At 38.9% G+C, this 26,851-nt stretch overlaps 1 protein-coding gene across 1 annotated transcript in view; it reads left to right on the plus strand.

Moving 5' to 3' along the window:
- The first annotated feature begins 3,526 nt into the window (after positions 1-3,526).
- Positions 3,527-26,851, plus strand: part of LOC118499104 (sucrase-isomaltase, intestinal-like) — a 32,842-nt gene continuing 9,517 nt past the window's right edge. Inside the window, exons 1-9 of the mRNA XM_036019175.1 lie at positions 3,527-3,950; positions 4,746-4,877; positions 6,733-6,846; positions 8,259-8,375; positions 10,837-10,921; positions 19,832-19,949; positions 24,274-24,442; positions 25,924-26,040; positions 26,274-26,422. Of these exons, the coding sequence (XP_035875068.1) occupies positions 3,843-3,950; positions 4,746-4,877; positions 6,733-6,846; positions 8,259-8,375; positions 10,837-10,921; positions 19,832-19,949; positions 24,274-24,442; positions 25,924-26,040; positions 26,274-26,422 (1,109 nt within the window). The 5' untranslated portion in view covers positions 3,527-3,842. The remainder of the gene's footprint in view (positions 3,951-4,745; positions 4,878-6,732; positions 6,847-8,258; positions 8,376-10,836; positions 10,922-19,831; positions 19,950-24,273; positions 24,443-25,923; positions 26,041-26,273; positions 26,423-26,851) is intronic.

Consider the following 26,851-nt stretch of genomic DNA (forward strand, 5'->3'; position numbering starts at 1 on the left):
TCTGTAGCTAATAATGTTTTTTATTTAATGTCATCTATATGCACCATATACTATGTATACAGTATTATTTATAATAACTGTATGTTACTTGTAGTGACATTGCTTCAAATGTGAGGCCCTAGATGCCTGGAGAATTCTGCGTGAGTGTGTGGTAGAGTGGCTGTTTGGTGCTCTTAGTACGAGGAATGTTTCTCGACATATGTGAGAACTTATGGTATGGGGGAAGCTGGTACACGCATAATTGCAGCGACTGTGGAACAATACAAAACCTATTTCCTCATTTACGTGGATGTTCTGCACTGCTTCCTACTGTTTAGTGTGCCTGTGCCTTTTCCATTTTCACTTGAGGCTCGCCACCAGTCGGAACTGCAGGCTCTCCATGGCTCTGGTTTGTGCTCCTTCAAGCACAGCTTGCTCTCAGCCCTTGTCTCCTGCCCGCCTCCTTCTCCTCCAGTGTCTTCCCTGTCTTTTAGGGGAGATGCTTGCTGGGCTGTTGACAAGGTGGAAATAAAACATTCACTACTTATTACAAGGTAAGAATGAGAGGAAATTGATTTAAAAGGTAGCAGCAGAGGCTCACATTAAATGTGGTTGTATACACATCACTTGGCTAAGGGCTTAGGAGATCCAGCTGATAAAGGCCTTTGAGGGGCAGAGATGGGAAGGGCTCTGTGTCCAGAGACAGAGTTACAGAGGGTAGACCTAGTTCTGGCTCCCTGGCTGCTCACTATCTAGCTTAGTAATTCTCAAGCCTTGCTCTGTATCAATTGTACAGAGGCCCTTTAAAATACAAATGCCTGAAGTCCACCTTCTGAAATTGGATTATTCTGATCAAACTAATTTATAGTGGGCCCCAGGTAGAGCATATATTTTTAAAAGCTCCCCATATGTTTTTAATGTTCAGCCAGATTTGGGAATCATGGTTGAGGTCAGTTCTGGTTTTAGTCTTTTTATGTAGTGCCAGATTATAAAAGTCACAAAAGCTCCTTTTCAACTCAGTGTCCCCATCTGTAATATATGGATGATATCATGAACTCTTCATTCATTCGTGTCATAAATAAACATTTATAAAATTCATATTCTGTGTTCAACATAATAAGAGCAAAGGGAGAGATGAGTCACAGGAGCCACTGGAAAGAGCTTTACAGGAAGAAAACTTTAAAACTGCAGACCTGAACAGCTTTTGATACCAACTTGCTGTTCACAGCAGACAGGTACTTTGTGCTAATTTATTAATGAAACCAGGACCTGCTCCTGAGTGACTGACAGCGTCTGGCCAGCCATCACCATCCCGTGATTGTGCCGACAAGCGTCCCTTCACTTGAATCTCCTAGTGAACTTCCCTGTCCAGCAATCCCACGTAATGTCCTGGATGAGTTATTTTCAATCCCACTCACAGAGACTGTTATTTCTCACTTTCTCTTCTAAAACCTCCAACACCAGCCCACCCAACTTTCAGCTGTTGATGTGTCTTTTTATTTCACAGAGAAAAATAGAAGCAATTAAAAAAGAAACACATTGTTTCCTAAGTGCAGAATCAATCAAGTTACCTGCAAACATGCCCATGTATTTTGCCTTTGTTCTTGTTAAGGTGGTTCCTGCCAGTTCCTAAGTGTAGCAATTCTTCCTGTGCTGGAAATCCACCTCCAGAATCAGCTGTAGAAGCTCTTCTGTTGTTTTCTGCTCAGCTGCATCGTCAACTTACCTCTCTCTGCCAGTTCCTTCCCACCAACAAACATGCATTAATAGCACGTACCTGTACAAAACTAAACAAGAATATCCTCCTAAGAACCCATGTTGTTGTACATCTCTTCACTCCTCTGCCCTGTACAACTTTTTGAAAGTGTCTGTGTGAGCTGTCTCTACTTCCTCACTTCTGGATTTTCTACCCCATTCCAGCTGGGCTACAATACCACCACCCTCTTTAAAGGTCTTATCAAAGTAACAGGATAAGTTGTCAAGTCTCTGTTCTCTTCTGTCAGATGGTGTCTTCTAGAAACAGTGGCCACTTGTAGAAACATTGTCTTCTCTGACACCACACCGTCTTGGCTGGTCTGCTACAGACCAGTGGCTTGTTTCTATTCTCCTTTGCTGATGTCTTTAAACGTTGAGTCTCCTAGAGGTAAATTAGGCTCTCCTTTGATCTCTGAATTCTCTCTTGACATATCTCCTGGTTCCAAGACTCTAAATACATCTGTCATTGGATAACCTGAAGTGTATACAACCACGTATCTCATGCCCAGTCCTCTCTCCCCACAAACCTGCTTGCGTTCCTGCTTCAGTATTTCCCATCTCAATGAATGGATTAATTGACCTGTCATTCTACCCCCAAAATAATGCCACCCTCAATTCCTGTCTTTTTTGTTGTTGTTGTACTATATTAAATCTATTAGGAAGTTCTGTTAGCAATGTCTCCAAAATGTATTCCAGTCTGACTCTTTCACTATCACCATGTGACCTTCTTTGTTCTAACCACTCTCTTCTCCACCTGGACTAGGGACCAGCCTCCTGCCTGGTATCATGGCGACCACCAGTGCTCTCCTGTAATTTATTTTCCAGAGTTCTCAGAGTGATTTTTTACACAAAGTAAATGAGAGTACATTTCTTTCTTTAATGGCTTCCATTGAAATTAGAATATAACAGATCCCGTTTCAAACAGATCAACTGTATAAAAGACATTTTTGAGAAAAAATTAGAGAAATTTGGATGAGCATTTGATGATATTAAGGGAATGTAGTTAATTTTTGTTAGATGTGGGAATGATATTTTGGTTATGTAAGAGATAGTCTGTATTTTTAGGACCATAGTTAGGGGTGAGATGACATAATTCCAGGAATTTTCTTTTTAAAAAAGCTGTAACAGCCCATCTCTCCAAAAAAGGAACAAAAAAGATAGAGATGTGTAGCCAAATGATAATTATTGATTCTGGTTAAATGGAGATTTATTATACTATCCTCTCTTATATCTGCTTGACAATGATCATAATATAAAGTTGGAAAAAGAGACAGCTAACAAGTTTCCAGCTCTTTGTTATGGACCTTTATGACTGAAGATCCGCCTGCTCCTCCGGTGTCCCACTGTCCCTCCTGTTCGCTGTAGTCCAGCAAACCGCCCAGGCCGTCTTTCTCTCCCAGAGTGCTTCCAGCCCAGGCATCCTCTGGGCCCGCTGCCTGGCCTCACTGCCAGGTTTCCCTCACAGTCCTCCACCCCAAGCCCACACACTCAATTTCTGAAAATGATGCTACTTTGTGTACTTGGTTATTGCTGGTTTTCTGCTCCATGAGGCAGGGACCTTGGGTCTGAAACAGTGCATGGTGAATGCTTAATAAATACTTGTAAATGAGTGAAGTGAATACCACTCTTTACCTTATTTTATAAATGGAGAAACTAAGGCTATACAATTAAGTAATTTCATGAATGTCACAGATATTAGGGGCTGAACTGAAAGGTGAACTCAAGCTTTTTTAATTAGAAACCTTTAATGCTCTATTATATTACTTCCTCCTGGGTTGTACTAAGTGGAGTTGGGGAGAAGAGTCTGCGGAGTGTGATTCCCCACTCACTGCATTGAAATAATTGCTCTTGTCGGTATATGCTTTGGGAGGAAATTCCATGGCCTTACTCAAATTCTCAAAAGAGTTCTTAAGACTCCAAGTTTTTATCATTATTTCTTTGGTTGTGACCACAGCGACTTACAATGTCAGATGCTGAGCACAATCTAAGAAGCCAAAACTGAAGCATTCTTAATCCAGTTCTGAAGACCCCACACTTGTGAACATTTGGCACATTTATTTGGACTTAAATACTTTTTTTTTTTTTTACAGGCGATTGGACGTCCCTTTATGCCTCCGTACTGGTCTCTGGGATTTCAGCTAAGTCGATGGGGCTATAATAGCATGGATGTGCTGGAAAAAACGGTTGAACGTTTAAGACAGTATGATATTCCTCATGTATGTGCACACCAAACAGTATAGGTCAAACTGTTAGGGACAAATAAATTAGAAAGTGTAGTGATGGTACTGTAATATATATACAATAATATATATTTGTGTTACAGTATCCTGTCCTTATCCACAGGGGATATAGTCAAAGACCCTCAGTGGATGCCTGAAATAGCAGATAGTACCAAACTCTATGTATATTATATTTCTTGCTATTTGTATCTACCTTTTCATACAAAGGAAGCACCATATGGCTTCTCTTTGGCATATCTGAATTGGCACTATTCTTGTGCTTTGGGGCCATGATTGAGTACAATAAGGGTTACTGGCACACAAGCACAGGGAAACAGACAGTCAATCTGATAACACAGCTGTTTACTAAGTGACTCAACAGGTGGGGGTGGATATAGTGTGGAAATGTTGGACAAAGGGCTGCTTCACATCCCTGGCTGGACAGAGCAGGATCATGAGAGATTTCATCACACTACTCAGAAAGGCATGAATTTAAAACTCATGAGTTACTTATTTCTGGAATTCTCCATTTAATATTTTCAGAGCACTGCTGACCATGAGTAACTAAAACACAGAAGGAGTTTTAAGGGAAGGGGGGGGATTACTGCATTTTCTCAGTTCCCAATGAAAGGATGAGTTTTATCTTCTTTTCTTGCAGAATAATCTGAAACTCACACCGATATTTAAATTTCAAATTATATACACACATTTATTAGCTGTTTATGAGCCTTTGATGACACGTGTCTGTTTCCCAGCGTTGGAAGGTTATGCGCACACTTCTCTTTTGTGCAGGACGTTCAGTACTGTGACATTGACTGCATGGAACGCCAGCTGGACTTCACATACGACGACGTGAACTTTGCTGGCCTGCCCGAGTACATTAAGAAACTGAAAAATGACGGAATGCATTATGTCATTATTTTGGTAAATTCCCTTGAACAACAAACATACATTATTTAAATGCATATAATCTAAGCATTTCTAAATATATATGTGCTACAAAGAATTTAGCAAAAAGAATTTCCAGTACTAAAGTACTTTTGAGGAACAAAATTTTATTTAATATATAATGATAAATGTTATATTTTATTAAAGGGTAATAAAATGTAAGCAAGTTTTCTATTATTCAGTGATGGCAAAAATGTTATCAATAACTAATGAAGGAATTCAGTAACAATTTTTAAAATTTCAGTGTTCTCTCTTTAAAATAATTGACTTAAAAGAAAAAAAGAATTGACTTGTAGAGAGAAGGAAGAATATGGTTCTCCACAGGCCACATGATACGTCTTTTGAGATTTGAAGACTTAGCCATCAACGTTCTAAACAAAGAATAATATAGTTATTGAATAAATGTAATAGACTTGGGTTGAAAGAATCTTTCCTCTATATTGGGGTACAACATTATTTTTCATCTAATATTATTTATAATATAAAAAGAAATGTCATCTCATAATTACTTCTAGGAGCATGACTGCTACTAAAAGTTGGTTCATAATGAACTATTTGTCTCACTACAGTTGAGATTAATAAAATAATTTTCCCATACATAATTAATAATACAATAATAAAAATGGCCCTATGTTTTATGATTACTATATGACTTAATGGTGCTAGAGGTTTATGGGCAGAGGTGTTTTTTGCTTTTGTTTTTTTGTTTGTTTGCTTTTAAAGAAGATACATTTAAAAAATACAGGCACATTAAAAAAAGATTTCATTTAAGGGGTGAGATTATTGCACTTTATTTTTAGAGAGAGGGGAAGAGAGGGAGAAAGAAAGGAAGAGAAACATCAGTTGGTTGACTGGGGACCTGGCTCCCAGTCCTGACAAGAATCAAACTGGTGACCCTTTGGTTTGTGGGATGATGCCCAATCCACTGAGCCAAACCAGTCAGGGCTGGGCAGAGTATTTTTTTAAAGGATGGCTTATTAGAAATAAAAAATATGTATTTATAGTCCAACTGAGATAATTTATCAGAGACAGTTGAAGAAAAATATTTAAATATAAATATATTATAATAGTAAAATATTTAACAAGGGAAACAGACTTGGAGTAAGGCTGAATATTTTTGAAAAATGTGGAACATAGAATCATAAACATTTTTCTTCTTGATTCATTTTCAGACTTGATTTTTTTTATTGTTGTTCAGTTATAGTTGGCCCACATTTTCCCCCATTGCTCTCCCCTGCCCAGCACCCACTCCGCTCCCACAGTCAGTCCCCACCTGAACTTGATTTTTAAGAGGGGCAGTGACCTGAAGAATTTGCTAACTACACTGTTTCATTTTGTGAAAGACAAACTTGTGTCCTCTTAAAATTATGTGGCTTAACCAGGTTGTTTGTAGAATCCAAATTTCTTGATTTCTCCATCCAGACTTTTTTGTTTGTTTGTTTTACAATTTCACAAATTTATCTTGTATAAAAAGCAACAAATAAAAAAAAATAGGAAAGGTTGTTTGCCAAAGTAGCATAAGTATTATATTCATCTACTTATATAAGTTTTCAAGTAAAGAAAATTAGAGATTTTTATCTGAAGCAACAGATTACATTGCTAAATTGAGATAGCTTGGGTCCACATTTTGCAGCAGTAAAAATGAATGGAAATAGACTTTTCGTATTTGTAACCCAACTTAATAGCTGGGGACATCTTAATGTATGCAGTATAATAAAATGTTACTGTGTATATGAGTAATCAATATTCTTAGTTCAAAAACTTGAAAAATTTATACTTAAATATCAATTATCAGACTATTACCAATTATAGTGTTCTTGGGAATTTGCAGGATCCTTTTCTGACAAAAGATGAACCACAAGGTACTTACAAACCCTATGAACTTGGACAAGAATTGGGAATTTGGGTCAATAACTCTGATGGAGTCACACCAGCTGTTGGCAAGGTAAGCACCTTGAAGAGTATACGAACACCTCCTTCTCTACTGAGTGTTTGATTTTTAAAAAATCACAGTTTGTATAGTATCAGTGAACTGGTTTCACCTGAGTTCAGTTCAAAAAAATTATGTGCAGCTTCTCACTCTGAGTATTTGGAGCATTGGCTTGGATAATCTGACCTTATAAGAAATTATTTAAATCCCAATAAATTGGTGTGAAATTCAAACATACACTTAATATTCTGAAAAGGCGCATTTTGATAAGTATGACATAATTATAATGTTGCTTGAGATTACATTGGGAAATTAACTTATGTATATTGAGGAATAACACATAAAATATTTCTTAAATGGAAGGAATTTTCTCACTTTTTCTTTTACACAATGGAAATATCTTTAATGCTTTTTCTGATGATCAAAGTAGTACAATATTGTTAAAAAATTATGTAGATTGACATAAAAAGTATAAAGTGACAGTTATTCTTTTCCAAAATATACATTCCACCATTTCATTGTACATTCCTCCAGATTTTACATACATGCAGCAGTATTTTTACATAAATTGGAAGTAACAGCTTATGATATTTAAAACTTTTTAAATACTATAACAATATTGTAAATATATTTCCATGTTAATGAAACTATGAATATACATATATGTATTCATAGCTAATGAAACTATGAAACTGTGTATATGGAACTATCTCATCTTTTAAAATAGTTGTATGATATCCCACTGTTCTCATGTGAGGAAACGAGTTTCACAGATTCCCAATGATGAAAATGTTCTTGTTTATCATATCTTAGTGTTATAAACAAACCTGCAGTAAGCATGTTAATACAGTATTTTATACTCTTGCCTCATGTCCATATGTTTTTAAATGTAATTATTATACCTAAAATTTTACATTCCAATTTGAAGTGACTTACCATCCACACAACATTGAGTCTTCCCAGCCACAAACATTGCATCTCTCAGCTTATGTCCTCTTTTGAATACTTCATGAATGCTCAGTGGTTTTCATTAAATTATGTTTATGGCTTTTGTTGATACCATGCATATATTAAAGTTTTGTTGCTATTGTAAATGTAAATTTTACATTTTCTATCCTTGTATTGGCATGGATGTAGATTTATGTGAGAAGAGAAATGGTGGAAGTATAACAGAACAAAAAGAACATGACTTCATGCACGATTGCATGGTTGCAGCACTGGACCATGGTGCGGGATTCCGTTCCCACCCTGCTGCAAACTTGTTCTGTGGCTTTACTGTTTACTGTGTACTTGGTTAAGTTATTTAGCTTCACTGACTCTCAGTTTTCATGTGTATGACTCAAAATGCAAATTAAGGGCCCGCCATAGCTATTTCTATACCAAAGTAGGTGAGTTATTATTTAGTTTGACTTACTTGTCCGTTGTAGGCCTGGCCTCCAGGAGAGTCAGTGTATCCAGATTACACCAACCCCAAAACAGCAGAATGGTGGATACAGATGTGTATGGAATTTAAAGCCATCCTTGATTATGATGGGATCTGGATTGTAAGTCTGAATTGATTATTTAAACATTTTTCCCCTGGTGAAAAAGTAAAACGTTCACTTACTTCTCTTTTTACACTTTATAGTAAGTTGAAGAAAGTGAAAATTTTTTCCCTCCTGTTTCTCGATGGTCTCTGCCTTAACTGTTCTAATGCACCACTGGAGGGAAGAACTACTTCCTGTAACAGAGGCAGCCTCTTGTCCACTGTCTTTATCGAGGTTTTATCTTACTCTGGATGACGCTGGTTTATGCATCCATTACTGTTTACACCTTCTCAGGGCAGGGTGGAATGGGGGGGCCATGGTTGGGGAGATAGGCTGACAAACGAGCTCCTGTGTGGCCATGAGAGAGCAAGCACTGAGTACAGTGGGTACACAGATGAAGGACATTGATCTCAGGTCAGTTGAACTCAGTCTGGAAGTTCAGACTTGACCAATAGAGCTATTGGTTAAGAGGAGAACCGGCCAATGAATAGGAGTTAGTGAAGTGACTCGGGGGTGGGGGTGGGTGGAAGTGTTCCAGGTAGGGGGAACAGCACATGCAAGAGCTCAGAGGAGAGAAACCCTAGGGTGGTGCTGATGATCTATCGGGACAGTCACAACTCACATGCCCAACAGGCCCCACTCTGCCAGAGAAACACTTGCAAACAGACTCACTTGACCAGGAGATGGAGTGAAGGCTAGGCAGCTCTTACTACTCAACAGTGGGGCATTTTTCCCCCCACGTAGCATAATTTATTGTTTCTGTGTCCTTGCTCATGCTCTTCTTCCCATTTTCCCTCATTTCTACATGTTCAGACTCCATGAGCTCATCAATGGGCAGCCTCCATATCGACTTCTCCATGAAGTCTTCGCCTTTGCTCTTACTTGTAGTGATTCTTCCTTTCTTGTACTTCAAAAAATGCTCTGTGCCCAGAGGTACTGAGGAGACACTTTGAAAAATCCTTGCCTTCCAGGAGCTCACGTGTTAGTAGAAGATACCGACAATAAATAAGTAAAAGATATAGTATGTTGAGTAACAGTAATTATTAAAGAGAAAAACTAATCTTGGAAGTAGGTGTCCTAGTTGGGCTGGTCTACTTAGTCCACTCAGACTGATTAGTTTATAAAATACAGAAATTTATTTCTCACAATTCGGAGGAAGGAGTCTGACATCAGGGTGCCAGCGTGGCTGGGTAAGGGCTCTCTTCCGAGTTGCGGACTTCTTGTTGTGCCCTCCTGGGGTAGAAAAGTCTAGGGAGTTCTGTGGGGTGTCTTTTATAAAAAGCACTAATCTCACTCAGGGAGGCCATCGCCCTCATGAGCTGGTCACCTCCCAAATGCCCCTCCTCCTAGTGCCATCATCTTTGGGTGTTTGGATTTCAACATGTGATTTTGAGAGGGGCCACAAACATTCAAACCATAGCAATCAGGTAGGAAACTTAGAAAATTAAAAAAGTCTGCAGTCTAAATCGAGTGGACAGGGAAGGTTATAACTGATGACAAAAACCAGAGGCTGAGCCGGGGGGATATTGAAGGGAAGAACATTGAGGCAAGGGAACAACACAGGTGGAATCCCTGGGCAGAACACGCTTGGTGTTTTCCAGGAACAGCAAGGAGGCCAGCATGGCTAAAGCAGAGTAGTCAGGGAAGCAATCACAGAGCAGAAGGGCAGGGGGATAGTGAGGCAGTGTCACGAAAAGCACTGTGGACCAACTGTGAGGTGTTACTCTGAATGAGATGGGAAAAAGATGGAGGATTTGGAGCACAGGTTTGAAAGGGGCATTCTAGTCACTGTATTGACTGTAGACTGTAGGAAGGCAAAAGGCAACGTGAAAGCAGAAATGAATCCAGATTTTATGGAGCTTTATAAAATGTTGGCAGCTCTTTTGAAGAAAAATCATTAAATATTACAAAAGAATTGTAGGTATAGAATTATGAAGGAGTCATGTAAAAAATGACCATGAAACTTAAGTTTCTTTAGATTCCAAATAAATCTACCTCTGGGCCCATGTGGAAGAGAGAGACCAGTTAAGCAGTTACTGTGACAATCCAGGCAAGACACGATGGTGGTGTAGCCTGGCACTTCAGTGCGGAAGACATGGACACATTATGTATGTTTTGAAGACACAGTTGACAGGATTGATCAACAGATGAGATGTGAGCTACAAGAAAAAAATTAATAGTTTGTGTCTACATCCCTTGGAAGTTTGGAATTATCTTTCACAGAACAGAAATAGATACCACCATTTCTGTTCTGTGACATTTACATATTTGTGAAACATGCTGTATGCTCCTAGAGACCAGGGACACTACCTTGTTTATTGCAATGCCTCATGGAGCTCCTAGCTTACTACGTCACACATTTAGATACTCAAAATATGTCTGTTGAATGAATGAATGACCTTAATGTGCTCTGTTTTCCTAATGGAAAGTAGGAAAACTCTGCCTGTTATTACTCATTGAGTTTCTATTTTTATATAAGGATATGAATGAACCATCCAATTTTCAAAATGGCCAACAGCCAGGCTGTGTAGAGAATCATCTAAACTACCCACCATATGTGCCTGGTAAGTACACTGAAAGTGTCAAGTGCTTTAGAAACATTTTTATATTTCATGGGGAAATTTTTTTTTTAATATATTTTATTGATTATGCTATTACATTTGTCCCATTTCCCCCCTTCTCTCCCCTCCACCCTGTACCCCCCTCCCACCCACATTTCCCCCTTTAGTTCATGTCCATGTGTCATACTTATGAGTTCTTTAGTTTCTACATTTCCCGTACTATTCTTGCCCTCCCCCTATCTATTTTCAACCTACATTCTATGCTACTTATTCTCTATACCTTTTCCCCCTCTCTCCTCCTCCCACCCCCCTGCTGCTAACCCTCCATGTGCCCTCCATTTCTGTGGTTCTGTTCCTGTTCTAATTGTTTACTTAGTTTCTTTTGGTTTTGCTTTAGGTGTGGTTGTTAATATTTGTGAGTTTGCTGTCCTTTTACTATACATGTCTTTTCTTTCTCTTCTTTTCTTAGATAAGTCCCTTTAGCATTTCATAAAATAAGGGCTTGGTGATGCTGAACTCCTTTAACTTGACCTTATCTGAGAAGCACTTTACCTGCCCTTCCATTCTAAATGAGAGCTTTGCTGGATAGAGCAATCTGGGATATAGGTCCTTGTCTTTCATAACTTGGAATATTTCTTTCCAGCCCCTTCTTGCCTGTAAGGTCTCTTTGGAGAAATCAGCTGACAGTCTGATGGGAACTCCTTTGTAGGTGACTGTCCCCTTACCTCTTGCTGCTTCTAGGATTCTCTCCTTCGTTTTTACCTTGGCTAATGCAATTATGATGTGCCTTGGTGTGTTTCTTCTTGGGTCCAACTTCTTTGGGGCTCTCTGAGCTTCTTGGATTTCTTGGAAGACTGTTCCCTTTGCCAGATTGGGGAAGTTCTCCTTTATTATTTGTTCAAATACGTGCTCAATCTGTTGCTTTTCCCCTTCCGATTCTGGTACCCCTATAATTCGGATATTGGAACGTTTAAAGGTGTCTTGGATGCTCTTAATCTTTTCCTCAATTTTTTGAATTCTTATTTCATCATGCTTTCCTGCTTGGTTGATTCTGTCTTCCTTCTGGTCCACTGTATTGTTTTGAGACTCAGATTCCTTCCTTTCACTATTGGCTCTCCTCCGTATGTCTTCCTGCATCTGTTTTATGGTAATCTGCATTCATCTAAATTTTGTCCAAAATCCACCAGTTCCGTGAGCTTTCTGATCACCAGTGTTTTGAACTGCGCATCTGATAGACTGGCTAATTCTTGGTCGCTCAAAAGGATGAGTCCTGGGGGACTGTTCTGCTCTGTTGAAAACATGGTTTTTTTTTCCCCCCTGTCTCTCCTTTTTTTTTCCGGTCTGGTCGCTCTTGTTACGGTGGGGGTGCGGAGTCTTAGATGCACACCAGGGCTGGGCACCCCAGTCGCTAGATTGTGACGTTATATGTGGGGGCGGGGCAGGAGCGGGACGGGAGAAAACAATGGCGGTAGTTCCGTTCCCCTGGACTCAGATCCTTGTCTGGGCTTCTGGGCCGCGAGTTCTGCCCTGGTCCACAATCGCTGCCCCTCTGGGTCTGCCAGCCGCAGCTTGCGTACTCAGGGATCACCGCTGCCTTCTTGAGCGCCGGATGGCTTTTGCGCCGATTTTGCGCCAAACCTTCCCCCGACCTCCGCGCACCGCCGACCCGAGCCAGCCCTGCGCCCGCCCGGCTCGTCTTCTCCTACCAGTCTGGATGAACGCGTCTACTTCAACTTCTTGGCTGCCCGACTTCCATTCAGATAAATCCTCTGCCGGATCTGGGTGTTATTCTGATAGTGAATTATTGTTGTAAATTATTGGTTTTCTAATCTTGGTTGTACGAGGAGGTACGGTGCGTCCACCTATTCCTCCATCTTGCCGGAAGTCCCGCCAATACTTCATTTCTGACTGGATCTTTTTTATGCTGTTGAGGTCCTCACTATGTTCCTTGAGCATCCTTATAAGCCGGAAAATTTTTTAATGCTATCAGTTTTTAGGAAAGTATACATTTTCTTATGTAGCTCACCAATGTAGGAATAATCCAGAAAATTTAGAACATGTATGAGTACCTATTGCATCCCTTTGGTGGGAAGGCCTTGGAATGTTTGTGAGATGTGTCCTTACTTCTCTAAGAAGGATGCATAGGCTTCCTTCCTTGGCTATCCTTAATAAGGAGTCAGGGAGCTGAATTTGTTTGTGTTGCGTTGCAGCTGATTCTTAGATGTCTAAGTCCTTTCCTTTGGCTACAAGGTGTTTACAATTTATAATTTCCACAGTTGTGCTATTTCTATAATTAATCACATCTAATAAAAAATGCTACGACATAGGAAAGTTGTGAAGATTTGACTGAGAAGTAGAGTTTTGCAGTCAGACTGAAAGGGTTATCCTTGACTGCAGACTTCTAGTTTGAGTGATTACAACACTTCATGTACATTTCCCTTGAAATTACAGCCATTTGCAAGTACAGTGATTCATTTCCCTGTGAAACCAGAACAAAAGGGAAAAGCAAAAGTGGAAATAAAATCCACTTGAGACTGGTAAACCCTGTATTCCCATTCACATTCCTTGACTCCATGAGATACTGAAGTCCTTCCACATGGTAGTTATTAAGTGGGAGAAGTGGTGTTCAAGAGTTGCGCCTTTCTTTCATTATTCAGTGACATAGCTAAATGAAAATACCAAGGAGGCAGCAAGATTTGTAAAACTGGAGAGAAGAAACCTGGGCTTGAAATAACAAACTGTGAATTATATGTATAAAACTGGTGTTTAAAGCCACAGGGATGGATGAGTTGATGTACAGAGAATGTCAGAGTATAAAAGATACACTTGACAAGTGGGCCTTCCAAACGCGGCCCGAGTAGACCCCTACGGCAACGTTTTGGCTTTGGGTACAAATAAAACTTCAGCTAAGAAAACCAAATGGAAGCAATTGGATAGGGATGAGGGAAGACAAGGGGAAGGGATGCCTTGTGTCTCAAATTGGGACACTAAGAAACAGGAAAAACATGTGACATTGTCAATTCTGTCAGATGGCATCAAAAAGTTAAACAAGTTGAGTGCCGGACGTGTCCACCTGAGCAACATGGAGACTGGAAGTACCATCCATATTAGTTTCAGTGGAGTAGTGGGAATAGATGGGAATAGATATCGAACTGCACTCCGAGTGAACAGGAGTGAGGGTGTAGAGACAGAGGTGTAAGCCAACCTTCAGCAGGTTTGACTCTGACAGGAGCAGACAAGTGGGGCTGTAACTGAGAATGTGAGTACAAGGGGATATTGTTTTATTTGTTTTTTGTTGTTGTTTTTTTTTTTTTTACAAAATGAGAGATAGTAGAGTAGGGTTTTGCTTTCAGGAATCAGTCAGTATATTGGACACAATGGCTAATGCAAAAGAAAGAAGAGGTAATTCAAGGATTGAAGTCATGGAGAAGAGATTCTAGGATGTCATTAGTTGTGAAGGGAGGGAGCTTTAAAAGAACAGACACACTTTATTGTTGCTGGAGGAAGAAGAAACCGCGTACACATGCTCATACATGGATGGGTTAGCCAGTGAGAGGCTGAAGATCTTCCCACTAGAAAAGCTTCTATCTTAAAGGATTGTTCATCAGTGGAAGTGATAGGAAATTGGGATTGAATTTGAGGAGTAGGACGTTTTAAGAAAGAGGAGGTCCTCCACAGTCATATCAGATAGTGGCAAAATGGGTTTATGACAGAAGCATGGCAGGATTCCCAGGCAGTATTAAGGATTCATTTGTGGTTTGCAATCTTGAAGCAAAGGATGGGGAATAGAGAGAATAAAAAGGTCAAGGAGTCAAAGGAATCACACACAATAATTCCAGCTACAAGACGCCTGTGACCCATCCTGCCTAGGGATGTGGAGCATGCCCCAAGAAGGCAGCCTGCTGGAGGACGGGGGACCACACAACCAATGTCACATGGGCTCCAGGCCCTAGCTTAATCCCTTCCCAGGCTGGGGAACTTTCTTTTGACTGTAAAATGGGAATACGAATTCAAATTTGCAGGGTAAGGATTTAAAACATTCTATATAAAGCAGGTGAGTGACAAGCAATAGGTGTAGAAAAAAATTGCTACTACTGTATCTATTAGAAACAATTTTGGAGGATTTAAATTTAACTCTAAGAACTCTTCAAAATATGACAAATAAGCAATTAATCTAGGGGATGATTGTTACAACAGCTTTCCATTATCTTTATTGCTTCAGGGTGTGAAGCCAGAATTAGCTAAGACAGTCCTCATTTTTATCCTAACTAGGATCATTGTTTCAATAACAAAGATCTAATGCTCAGCTACCTTTATCCTGGTTTATATTCTTTTACATAACAAGTCCATCACTATGTGGGACTTACATAAAATGGAAAGAGTATGAATCAGAGAAAAAAGCGACTATTAATACCACCTTGGGACATGAAAGTTAGCAACAAGACCAGTCAAGTTCTCAGACACATTCTTTCTAAAATGCACTGGATTGTTGCAAAAGGCATTGAAGAAATCAGTGTGGAGTCAGGGAGAGTGTTACCAGGACACTGAGCCTCATGACTACGGTCTGAGGCTGCATCAGACGAATATTCTTATTCCCTGTGCTATTTTTAACCAATGTTAAATTTCCTTTTCCCTCTTTTACAATTCAACAATCTAAGGCAGCAATTTCAACCAGCGTGCTGTGGCAGGCACACTGGTGTGTGGCAAGAATCTTTACAATGTGCAATACCTGACTCTTTAGTCAGGGACACTGACCTCTGTTCCCTTAGACTGTCAAATAAAAAAAATGACAACAGCCAATATCACAATAGCCATCCAGTGTGAATGAATCAAAATTATACCTATTTTTTGTCAGATCAACAAAAATGTATTTTTTTGGTGTGCTGCAGAAGTTTAGTAATTAGTTTATGTGTGCCATGAGATGAGAAAGGCTGAAAATCGCTGATGCAAGATTTTACCCTTTTGTATAGTCTCTTTGATGGGTGAGTGTTTCTGATTGTATAAGATTAGGCTTTTGAGGTAATTAGGAGTTATATTCCGGTTGAAGCACAGGAGTTCCATACTTGCTACTATGTTCCAGTGGCTAATTATCTACATTTGCTCCAGTTTTTTCATTATGGCCAAGCAGGCTGGCCCTATTATGATGTAGTTAGTGCTTCAGATGTTTTCTCAGGAGTGAAAGAATAGGATGAGGCTGCTGCCCTTGTCTACGGGAGGTAAGAAAATTATTACACAGTATCTAAAGTCCTGGGTCACTATTTCACATGTACTACAAACAGCTTTAACTTGAGCTGAGCTATGTGTGTAGTTAAGTTTAAGCCACAACTAATGACCAAGGTAAGGTGATTCAGTTGTGTATTACATTTTGAAAAATCATTAAAAGTTCCATTAGACTTATTCTCAGATGCGTAGATTTAGGAATTTAATGTCAAGAGGCTCTACATCTCTTTAGAAACACGTGTTCTTTTCAAAATAATAGGTTGGGAGAAAAGTTTATGGTAGAAACAAAAGTGCTTTAAATGGACATGATTTTCTCTCCTCTTCCCCCATTTCCAGGGAGACCAAATCCTTTCAGTATTTAACATCTTATATATCTTCAATATTTCATAAAGACAGCTTTGAAACGATGTTAAAAATCTCAATTTTGAAGATCTACAAAAGAGGCAAACATTTCAAGGCAGCAGAGTCTGGATTACAATGAGATTTCCTGTGTGTTAGACTCCTTCTATCCTTGCTGCCATGTTGAAATGAACAAAGTGCATTTAAAAAGTGATAAAATATAAAATTAATGATTCCAGGAGAAAAAGCCAAGAAGCTACAGAAATATAAGAGTAAGGCAACTCACAGAATGGATCCTTATAAAGAACTCCATTAAATCCATTATACAAAGGGCTATTTCTGAGTAGATTTAAGGCAAGCCTCTGTGATACATACTGTATACATTTTGAGAGGTATGATTTGACTTTGATCATCTCTAAATCTATGCACAAGGGAGACAGACAGATCAGAAGACTTTGGAACACTGGCACTGGTTCAAATATTAGGTACATCTCCAGGGCCTATGCTTTCCCAGCAGCAACACTGTCTGAGTCCTATTACCTGCATCCAAGCATTCCCTCCAACCCCTGCCACTGCAAGGGTCAGAGTGGAGCTGCTGAAAGACAAATCTTTTGACCAAGTGTTGCAACCTTTGCTTCAGTGCAGCCTGAGGTAACGCTACATGGCTTTCCGCATACAACACACCCTTTTCACCCTGTTTTTTAAATCAGTCTTTCTGATTGCAGGTTTTTACATCGATACTTCTTTGGAGAACTATTAAGAACATATGATAAGAATTATTTCCATATTATGGTACCTTGTGTTTTAGTAGGATATGATTGTCATGTATAATCAAATCTGCATCTAATTTTCTTGATCCACGTTTTTTTTTTTTTTTTTAAAGCAGAGGCTTTCTTTTTTTTTTTTTTTTTTTAAGATTTTATTTATTTATTTTTAGGGAAGAAAGGTGGGGGGGGAGAGAGAGAGACATCAATGTGCAGTTGCTGGGGGTTATGGCCTGCAACCCAGGAATGTACCCTGGCTGGGAATCGAACCTGGGACACTTTGGTTCCCAGCCCGCGCTCAATCCACTGAGCTACACCAGCCAGGGCTTGATCCAGGTTTTAATGCAGTGATAGAATTAGGGAGTAGGGAGTTATCTTGAAGAGTAGCTGAACCTCAACTTCAATATATATAAATTATGTATAATTTATATATTATATTGTTATATATAATATATAACTTATATATTATAAATTAGTATACAAGTTATATTGATTGATTTTTTTAATATATTTTATTGATTATGCTATTACATTTGTCCCATTTCCCCTCTTCTCTCCCCTCCACCCTGTACCCCCCTCCCACCCACATTTCCCCCTTTAGTTCATGTCCATGTGTCATACTTATGAGTTCTTTAGTTTCTACATTTCCTGTACTATTCTTGCCCTCCCCCTATCTATTTTCAACCTACATTCTATGCTACTTATTCTCTATACCTTTTCCCCCTCTCTCCTCCTCCCACCCCTACTGCTAGCCTCCCCTTGTGCCCTCTATTTCTGTGGTTCTGTTCCTATTCTAGTTGTTTACTTAGTTTCTTTTGGTTTTGCTTTAGGTGTGGTTGTTAATATTTGTGAGTTTGCTGTCCTTTTACTATACATGTCTTTTCTTTCTCTTCTTTTCTTAGATAAGTCCCTTTAGCATTTCATAAAATAAGGGCTTGGTGATGCTGAACTCCTTTAACTTGACCTTATCTGAGAAGCACTTTATCTGCCCTTCCATTCTAAATGAGAGCTTTGCTGGATAGAGCAATCTGGGATATAGGTCCTTGTCTTTCATGACTTGGAATATTTCTTTCCAGCCCCTTCTTGCCTGTAAGGTTTCTTTTGAGAAATCAGCTGACAGTCTGATGGGAACTCCTTTGTAGGTGACTGTCCCCTTACCTCTTGCTGCTTCTAGGATTCTCTCCTTCGTTTTTACCTTGGCTAATGCAATTATGATGTGCCTTGGTGTGTTTCTTCTTGGGTCCAACTTCTTTGGGGCTCTCTGAGCTTCTTGGATTTCTTGGAAGACTGTTCCCTTTGCCAGATTGGGGAAGTTCTCCTTTATTATTTGTTCAAATACGTGCTCAATCTGTTGCTTTTCCCCTTCCGATTCTGGTACCCCTATAATTCGGATATTGGAACGTTTAAAGGTGTCTTGGATGCTCTTAATCTTTTCCTCAATTTTTTGAATTCTTATTTCATCATGCTTTCCTGCTTGGTTGATTCTGTCTTCCTTCTGGTCCACTGTATTGTTTTGAGACTCAGATTCCTTCCTTTCACTATTGGCTCTCCTCCGTATGTCTTCCTGCATCTGTTTTATGGTAATCTGCATTCATCTAAATTTTGTCCAAAATCCACCAGTTCCGTGAGCTTTCTGATCACCAGTGTTTTGAACTGCGCATCTGATAGACTGGCTAATTCTTGGTCGCTCAAAAGGATGAGTCCTGGGGGACTGTTCTGCTCTGTTGAAAACATGGTTTTTTTTTCCCCCCTGTCTCTCCTTTTTTTTTCCGGTCTGGTCGCTCTTGTTACGGTGGGGGTGCGGAGTCTTAGATGCACACCAGGGCTGGGCACCCCAGTCGCTAGATTGTGACGTTATATGTGGGGGCGGGGCAGGAGCGGGACGGGAGAAAACAATGGCGGTAGTTCCGTTCCCCTGGACTCAGATCCTTGTCTGGGCTTCTGGGCCGCGAGTTCTGCCCTGGTCCACAATCGCTGCCCCTCTGGGTCTGCCAGCCGCAGCTTGCGTACTCAGGGATCACCGCTGCCTTCTTGAGCGCCGGATGGCTTTTGCGCCGATTTTGCGCCAAACCTTCCCCCGACCTCCGCGCACCGCCGACCCGAGCCAGCCCTGCGCCCGCCCGGCTCGTCTTCTCCTACCAGTCTGGATGAACGCGTCTACTTCAACTTCTTGGCTGCCCGACTTCCATTCAGATAAATCCTCTGCCGGATCTGGGTGTTATTCTGATAGTGAATTATTGTTGTAAATTATTGGTTTTCTAATCTTGGTTGTACGAGGAGGTACGGTGCGTCCACCTATTCCTCCATCTTGCCGGAAGTCCCTGATTGATTTTTTAATGTTTAACTTTGTATTTCTGAGAGAAATCCATCTTAGTCTTCATACTATCAGCCAACCATGTCCATAAATTTAAGATACAAGTAAAAAAAGATCATGTTATTATAACACTATTGTCACTGATTGAAAGACATTTAATATTTTCAAGAAGCTTATACACTAGTGAAGGTGACCAATATATAAATGAAGATACAAAATACAATAAGGATATTTATATTATGTTAAGAATGAATATTTATCTTGTTTCATTTTTAGATATCACAGGTGGATTACTGGCTGAGAAAACATTATGTCCCAATTCCAAGACTTATCTGGGATATCATTATGATACGCATTCTCTGTTTGGCTGGTCACAAGCAAAACCTACTTTCTAGTGAGTAGTTTGTATATCTCCTTGAAATGTTTTATTTTAGTATCCACAACTTTTTATTAAAATATCCTTTAAGAAACAGGAAAATTTTATTTAAGGCTGATGGTACAAGTTCTTGTTTCTTAATTTTTTTCAAGGACTAGTGGGTAATCTTCCTCTTCTAAGACTTTGTCTTGCCGATTTATTATTTTTATTAAATGTTCACATTGATTTTACAAAGATTTCTAACAGCCTGTTGCAATAGCACAAAAGCAGAGCAGGATGATCTTATTCGAGGCATAAAAACCTACACAGACCACTGAAGCTAAAATCTTGATTTCGGATCAATGTTAGAGGCAATTTGGGGACAATTTTATAATTTAGGGAGTAGTTGTTAATACACTTTAAAGTTGTACACTAGTACCCCCTTTATCTTACCTCATCACCTCTGAATACAGCCAGTTTAAGCTTGGTTAAACGGGAATGTGTAAATTCCCCGGCATTAGAAGCAAACATCAGGATTCGTGCTGCCACATGTCTAAGACATCAAGTGCAATCTGCTGAAAGCTCGGCAGATATCTTCTCCTCTCCTGGAGTTAATAATCCCAGGTTCAGAAGCATCCTCTTAGTGCCCCTGATTTATGGTGCTCCTCTGCATCCCACCATTTCTGTCTTGTCCTGTGTGCATCTGCGGGGAGACTCTCGTAGCCTGCATTAGTAGAATTAGGTTCAGCAGTTCAGCTCCAGAACACTGTGTTTCCACTTACTGCATCCTTGTCTGTTTAAAACAGGTGTTCATTCCAATTCAGTTTCATTAGAGTACTTTAACAATTTGTCATAAGTATAGGCAAAATATATATGACTCAGAGTCAGCTTGTTTGATTTATAAAGTGAACTCTCAGAAATAGTGGGTTTTTAAGTTATCAGGATCAAAATAGAACTGATTATTTTGGTCATGTACAAATGCATTCCATTTCTGTGCTCTGAAATATATCCATTTCCTAGAGCTATGAGTTCAGGGAACTTAATGAAATTTGTTTAGTGAACATGATGGAGAATTACGGGGCTGAAAAAGAATATAAGGGTCATTTAACCAGGGTCTCTCTTACCTACTACTGAAAAATATTTAGGTATTAATTTGACTGAAAACAACATTTAAAAATATGTAGTAAACTTGATAGACAACATTCTGAATATATTTTTTAATGTGGCCAGTTAAAAAAACAGAATCAAGTGGCTTTCAACTATTGAGGTTTATTTGTTCTTTTAAAAAATTTATTGGATTTATTAGGGTGACACTGGTTAATAAAATTATACATGTTTCAGATGTATAATTCTATAATACATCAGCTGTATACTGTATTGTGTGTTCACACCCCAAGTCAAGTCTCCTTCCAACACCATTAATTCCTTCTTTACCTTCTTCTACCTCCCTCCACCCCCCTCCCTTTAGCACTCACCATACTGTTGTCTGTGTCTATCAGGTATTTATTCTTTGCTTCATCCCTTTACCTTTTTCACCTTTATTTGAATAAGCCATTTCAAATTTGTATCAAAAAGGCAAAGAATCAGTTCTTTAGATTTTAGAATGTACTACTCATACCCAGGTTACCCGAGAAACTGTTAATTGTGTTTAACTCATCAAGGAAGTTATACAAGAAGAAGACAGAGGAGGAGGAGAGAGAGAGGAGGAGGAAGTGTGGACTTGTATTCCTCTTCAGTGTTGAAGATTATATGTCTGAACACTTCTTATATCTCAGGGATGAAAAATGAACATGACTTCCAAATTCTGAACTTAATAAAACTCAAATAATGAAAATTACTTCCCGGAAGGCATAAAAATAGTTTTAAGTGGAAGCATTAGCAAACTTTATCTAGAGAAGGCATAAAAAGTGTTTACTGAATGTATTACTAGAGCCTCTATTATTCAATTTAATCTAATAATTTAACATTTCTCCTCTCTGTATTTTATCCTCACGAAACAAAATAATTTGTCTTAGAGTTCTACATAAATAAATAATGGCTAAAACTGAAATTTAGGTTGTGTAATAGGGTGAAGCAGATCTGGGGTGGTAATTGCTAGGCACAGTTTAGAAAGTTCAGGAAGGGAGTGAGCCTTTGCTAAGCACGTGTTATGTGACAGCTGGGTGAGATGTGCTTTCATATATTACTCTTTTTCATTTAAACATTATATTGACCCTGTAAAGTTAAGCTTTATTAGCCTCATTTTATAGTAGTTAAGTAACATGCTCAAAATTACATGTATTTTATATTGAAGAGCTAGATGTAGTTTAAGCTAAAACTGATTGCAAAACATATTTCAATTAACTCCTTATTTATAGGTTACATTTAAAAATGGTTAAACAAGCACCAAATAAATTTCAACTTCTCTTTTAGCTATAATTTTAACTCTAACCTCAGTGTAGGAAAACAAATACTGGGAGGTTCTGACACAGCCTTATTCCAGAATGACGTGAGAGGAAAAGTCCTTGACTTTTTTTCTGTTGAGTCTAACAGGGAATAACGATGTGACTTGGCCTCAGTAACTCATATTTGAATTGTTCTAGCCCCTGCAGAATGCAATTAACTATATCCATCCTTCACAACCTAATACCCTCTTGTAAAGCAGAATTGAAAGTGTGAAATTTTCCATGAGATGAGTCTCCATTCTCAACAATAATCATTGTTTAAATTCATATTTTTTGTGACAATTAATTTTAGAAACTTCATCTTTATTAGCCAAGGCTAAATGATATATTTTTTTACATATCTAAACATAAATTAGCATTCTAAGAAGTTTGTGAATCAAGATGGTGTGACTTTCATCTATTCCAACATCCAAGAAAATATTAAAGAAATTATCTTTTCTTCCTTCATGCTTTCAAAACGTATTTATGGCACACCTACTACTCGACAGGCATTGTTCTAGGTACTGGTGAATACATGAACAAGTGAAACAGAAATAAGTCCCTGCCTTCAAGGAGCTTTATATTTAACTAGATTTTAGTCAAGTTTTCCAGGACAGAAAGAGATATATCAACTTTGTAAACAAACTAATTTAGATGATGTATGTTGTACATGTGTGGATTGAAACAACTGTCAGCTTTTCAATGAAGTAACAGGGTGGTTTGATATAAGAGGTCAAAAGAAATGGTAGAAGAGTATGAATGGTGCCCAAAGTTAGGAGCGGAATGGAAATAGAGTAGAGACCAGATTTAGATGTTAAAGGAAAACAAACAAACAAAGAACAACAACAACAACAAAGGTCAAATATACTGTTTGGAACCGCCCTGCCTGGTTTCAGAAGCTGTAACTCCCTGTGGCTAAGGCTGAGTAAAGGACCTTGGGACCATAAGCCACTAAGGAGACAACGCTTATCTCCCTGGCAGGGGCACTGCCTCTGCCCCCTTTTATTTCACCCTGCCTGGTCCCAGGCAGATGACTGGTTAGCCAATGACTGGTAAGATTCCTCAAGGGAGGGATGACCTAAGACAGGCACATTCTTGAAGGGGCCCTCAGGGAAGGACTTGGGGGGCTGTAGGAAAAGGGGGTGATGGACCCTCGCTCCTTGGCTTTGACATAGCCTGAGTCCTCATTCTGTCTCCAAGAAGTCTCCTAATCTCTTGGCTGCCTTACTTCCCCTGCCTGACTTAAGCCTGAAACAATGCCGGAGGTGGGTGTGTCCCTGTGCTGGAAAGGCCAGGTTCCCCTGGGCAATCAGGACTAAGAAAGAATGCACAAAATCTTGTGAAACCTGGTTTGCTAAAAATGTCCTCGGTTTTCTGATAAGGGTCCAAGTGTGAAATGAGTTTGTTTCCCAAAGTTTTATGACCCTTTAGCTAACTGACCCTGATGCTTGCTTGCTTGCTTGCTTTCTTTCTTTCTTTCTTTCTTTCTTTCTTTCTTTCTTTCTTTTCTTTTTCTCCCCCCCCCCTTTCTCCTTCCTTCCTCCCTCCCTTCCTTCCTTCCTTCCTTCCTTCCTTCCTTCCTTCCTTCCTTTTCTTTCTTTTCTTTTTCTTTTCTTTTTCTTTTCAAGCTCTCATGTTTCTAGTATACGGTCTTGGTTGAGGAACCCTGCAGTACCTGCACTATTGTATAACTCATAAGAAAAAGTTTAGTGTAAGAAAATTTGGTTTGGATGTTCAGCATTAGCTTTTAACAATTCTCTTTTTATTACCTTCAGTCCCTCCCTTTCATGTTCACACAGATTTATACCTTTGATAAAATATTTAAATTACATGAAATAGAGGTTTATTCATACACTTTAAGATCATATGGGGTTTTTTTGGGGGGAGGGGGCAGATGTTTTTAGAATAATACTGAAGGAAGTTTTTCTTGTTTTTTCAAGTGCTTCTCAGAATGCTACAGGGAAGAGAGCTTTTGTTTTGAGTCGTTCAACATTTGTTGGGAGTGGGAAATACACTGGCCATTGGCTGGGTGATAACTTCTCACGCTGGAGAGATATGCATATGTCGATCATCGGAATGCTAGAATTTAATCTCTTTGGAATTCCATACGTAAGTTATAAAATTAAGCATTCAATGAAATTAAGGCTTATCTGTCAACCAGAATTATTTGGGGGTGTCAAACTACTTCTATAGAGATAAAATGTGCTCAAGCTGTTTTCAGGACATTATAAGTAATATACTTCATATGGCCATAGTAGCATTGCCCTCCACATATGCAGATGTGCAGAGGACAGCATATTTCTTAATTATTTTTGCTTGCTTGTTTTATGTCATTAAGACACTTGGTCATGGTAGAACTGGAGAAGTTTGTTCCCTCTGTCCTTACCCCATCCACAGCTTATTCCCGTGAGCTCTACAGATTATGGGTGAGAAAAGAAGGGGCAGACAATTGAGGAGGAGGGATAGAAAGTCATTCAGAGGCATCTATCTTCTAGAAAGGGAGGAAGTGAAATTAAATCAGCAATATATTTAAACATACAGCAAATTACTTCCTTATCTGAGCCCTAGTGATAAACAATTTAGCTGTTAAAGAATTTGCGGCTGTGTTCACAAATTTTGAAAGTTTTATTATACCAGTTTTATTATACCCCATATCCCAGTGGCTTTTTACAAGAAGTAATACAGAGCAATATTTGTCTTATTTTGGAAAGTTTCAAATAAAATTGTTGTAAACTCAAATTTAGTGAGAATTGCATTTGCTGTTCAAGTGATAGATGAAGTACTTTCAAAGAAGAATTGCTAAATAAATATTGAAAATGAAATCCAGCTTCAAGTTTTGTCTGGGCCAGAAGCTGATAGGCAAAACTTATAAGTGGTCTCAGAGAGAAAAGGAGCACGACCTGGTTTTCTCCACTGACAACCTTCGAGTTTCAGTAGACAACAACCCCCTTGTTCGGGGAACTAACATTTTTATTACAAGTGACATGTGGTATGACTCCATGTTTTACTTCTTCATGGACCCTTTTTTGGGTACAAACTTCAACATTAATTGAGTTTTGGGCTTGAAGATTCTGAGAGAATAAGAGTTCTGGAATAAAACAATTTGAAGACTGAGGGAGGCCTCAAATTGTTTTTAAGGAGGCAATAGCCATAAGGAAGCAAAGTATCTGTAACTTTATGTGAGAAAAAGGAGAGCATAGTCGATGCAGTAATCCTGGGCCTTTTGTTCCAGCCTGAGTGCGTAGCCACTAAGATTTTGGATTAGTTAAATTTCTATGTCTTGAACTCTCATACTGAGACAGGGAGTTTATGGTACTGTACTTGAAAACAAAAAAGCAACCATAGGCATGTTGGATGACCTAAAAGACATAATTATACTGTGCTGTAGACCAGCATAGATTTTTCTAAATCAAGGTGGACAAGAGGGAATTGTCATTATTTTAGTCCAAGTGTTCTTCTCAAAAAGGATTTTTATACTTCCAGATTCCACATTAAAATTAAAAAATAATATACTCTAAAATATTTCAGTTCAGGTTTTATGGCAAAATTAATAAGTAATATGTTTTGAAGTCACAAAAATCTTTCCCCAGATTGGAGCTGATATATGTGGGTTTAATGAAGAGACAACTTATGAACTTTGCCTGCGTTGGATGCAACTTGGGGCATTTTATCCCTTTTCCAGAAACCACAATGCAATTGGGCATAAGGTGAGTTAGAGTTAATGTAAAATGATAGCTGCTATACGTGTGTAATATGTAAACTTTGTAGAATGCATTTAACTGAGAAACAACTTTGCAATAACCTACTGTGAGAGGCTTTCAAGTTGAAAGAAATATTTTTAAAATGTTCTGTTTCTCCCTAACCCCCAAAGAGAAAAAAAGTAACACTTAAGATTTCCCACTTCAGGTAATAAGTCTATCAAAATGTCTGTCTTTTATAGGAACAAGACCCTGGGGTCTTTGGAGAAGAGTTTGCTGCAATTTCCCGTTCTGCATTAAGGATTAGATACTCATTACTGCCTTACCTGTATACCCTCTTCTACCATTCTCATGTCAGTGGAAATATAGTGGTCCGAGGATTGATGCATGAGTAAGTCAACTTAATAATTGTTCCAGTCTTAGATTTTCTGCCACATTGATCCTAGAAGCCTTGTTTCTCCTACTAAGGGAATTCTTTGGGGGCTAAATAAACATGAAAGTTAGATTTTCCCCTTACTGACTGTGACTAGAAACAGTGTACAAATTTGAAGAATTTATTTAAGAAAACACTTTCAATCACCTAACAAAAGCAAAGGTTTTGTCTTGCTGTCTAAATGGTGAGGAATACAGAAAAAGAATGAAACGTGATCCCTGCCCACAGAGGACTGGGAAGATTGCAAATACCAGATTTCAAAGAAACTGAGTATAATACAGAACATTACATATTTATGTCCTGATTATGTGGCACAGCCTATAAAAATTCAAAGAAGGGCAGGTTCACTGTGAAATGAAATGGACAGCCTTGTGAAAGAGATGGAAT

Source organism: Phyllostomus discolor, chromosome 2 (assembly GCF_004126475.2).
Source record: "Phyllostomus discolor isolate MPI-MPIP mPhyDis1 chromosome 2, mPhyDis1.pri.v3, whole genome shotgun sequence".
Classification (NCBI taxonomy): domain Eukaryota; kingdom Metazoa; phylum Chordata; class Mammalia; order Chiroptera; family Phyllostomidae; genus Phyllostomus; species Phyllostomus discolor.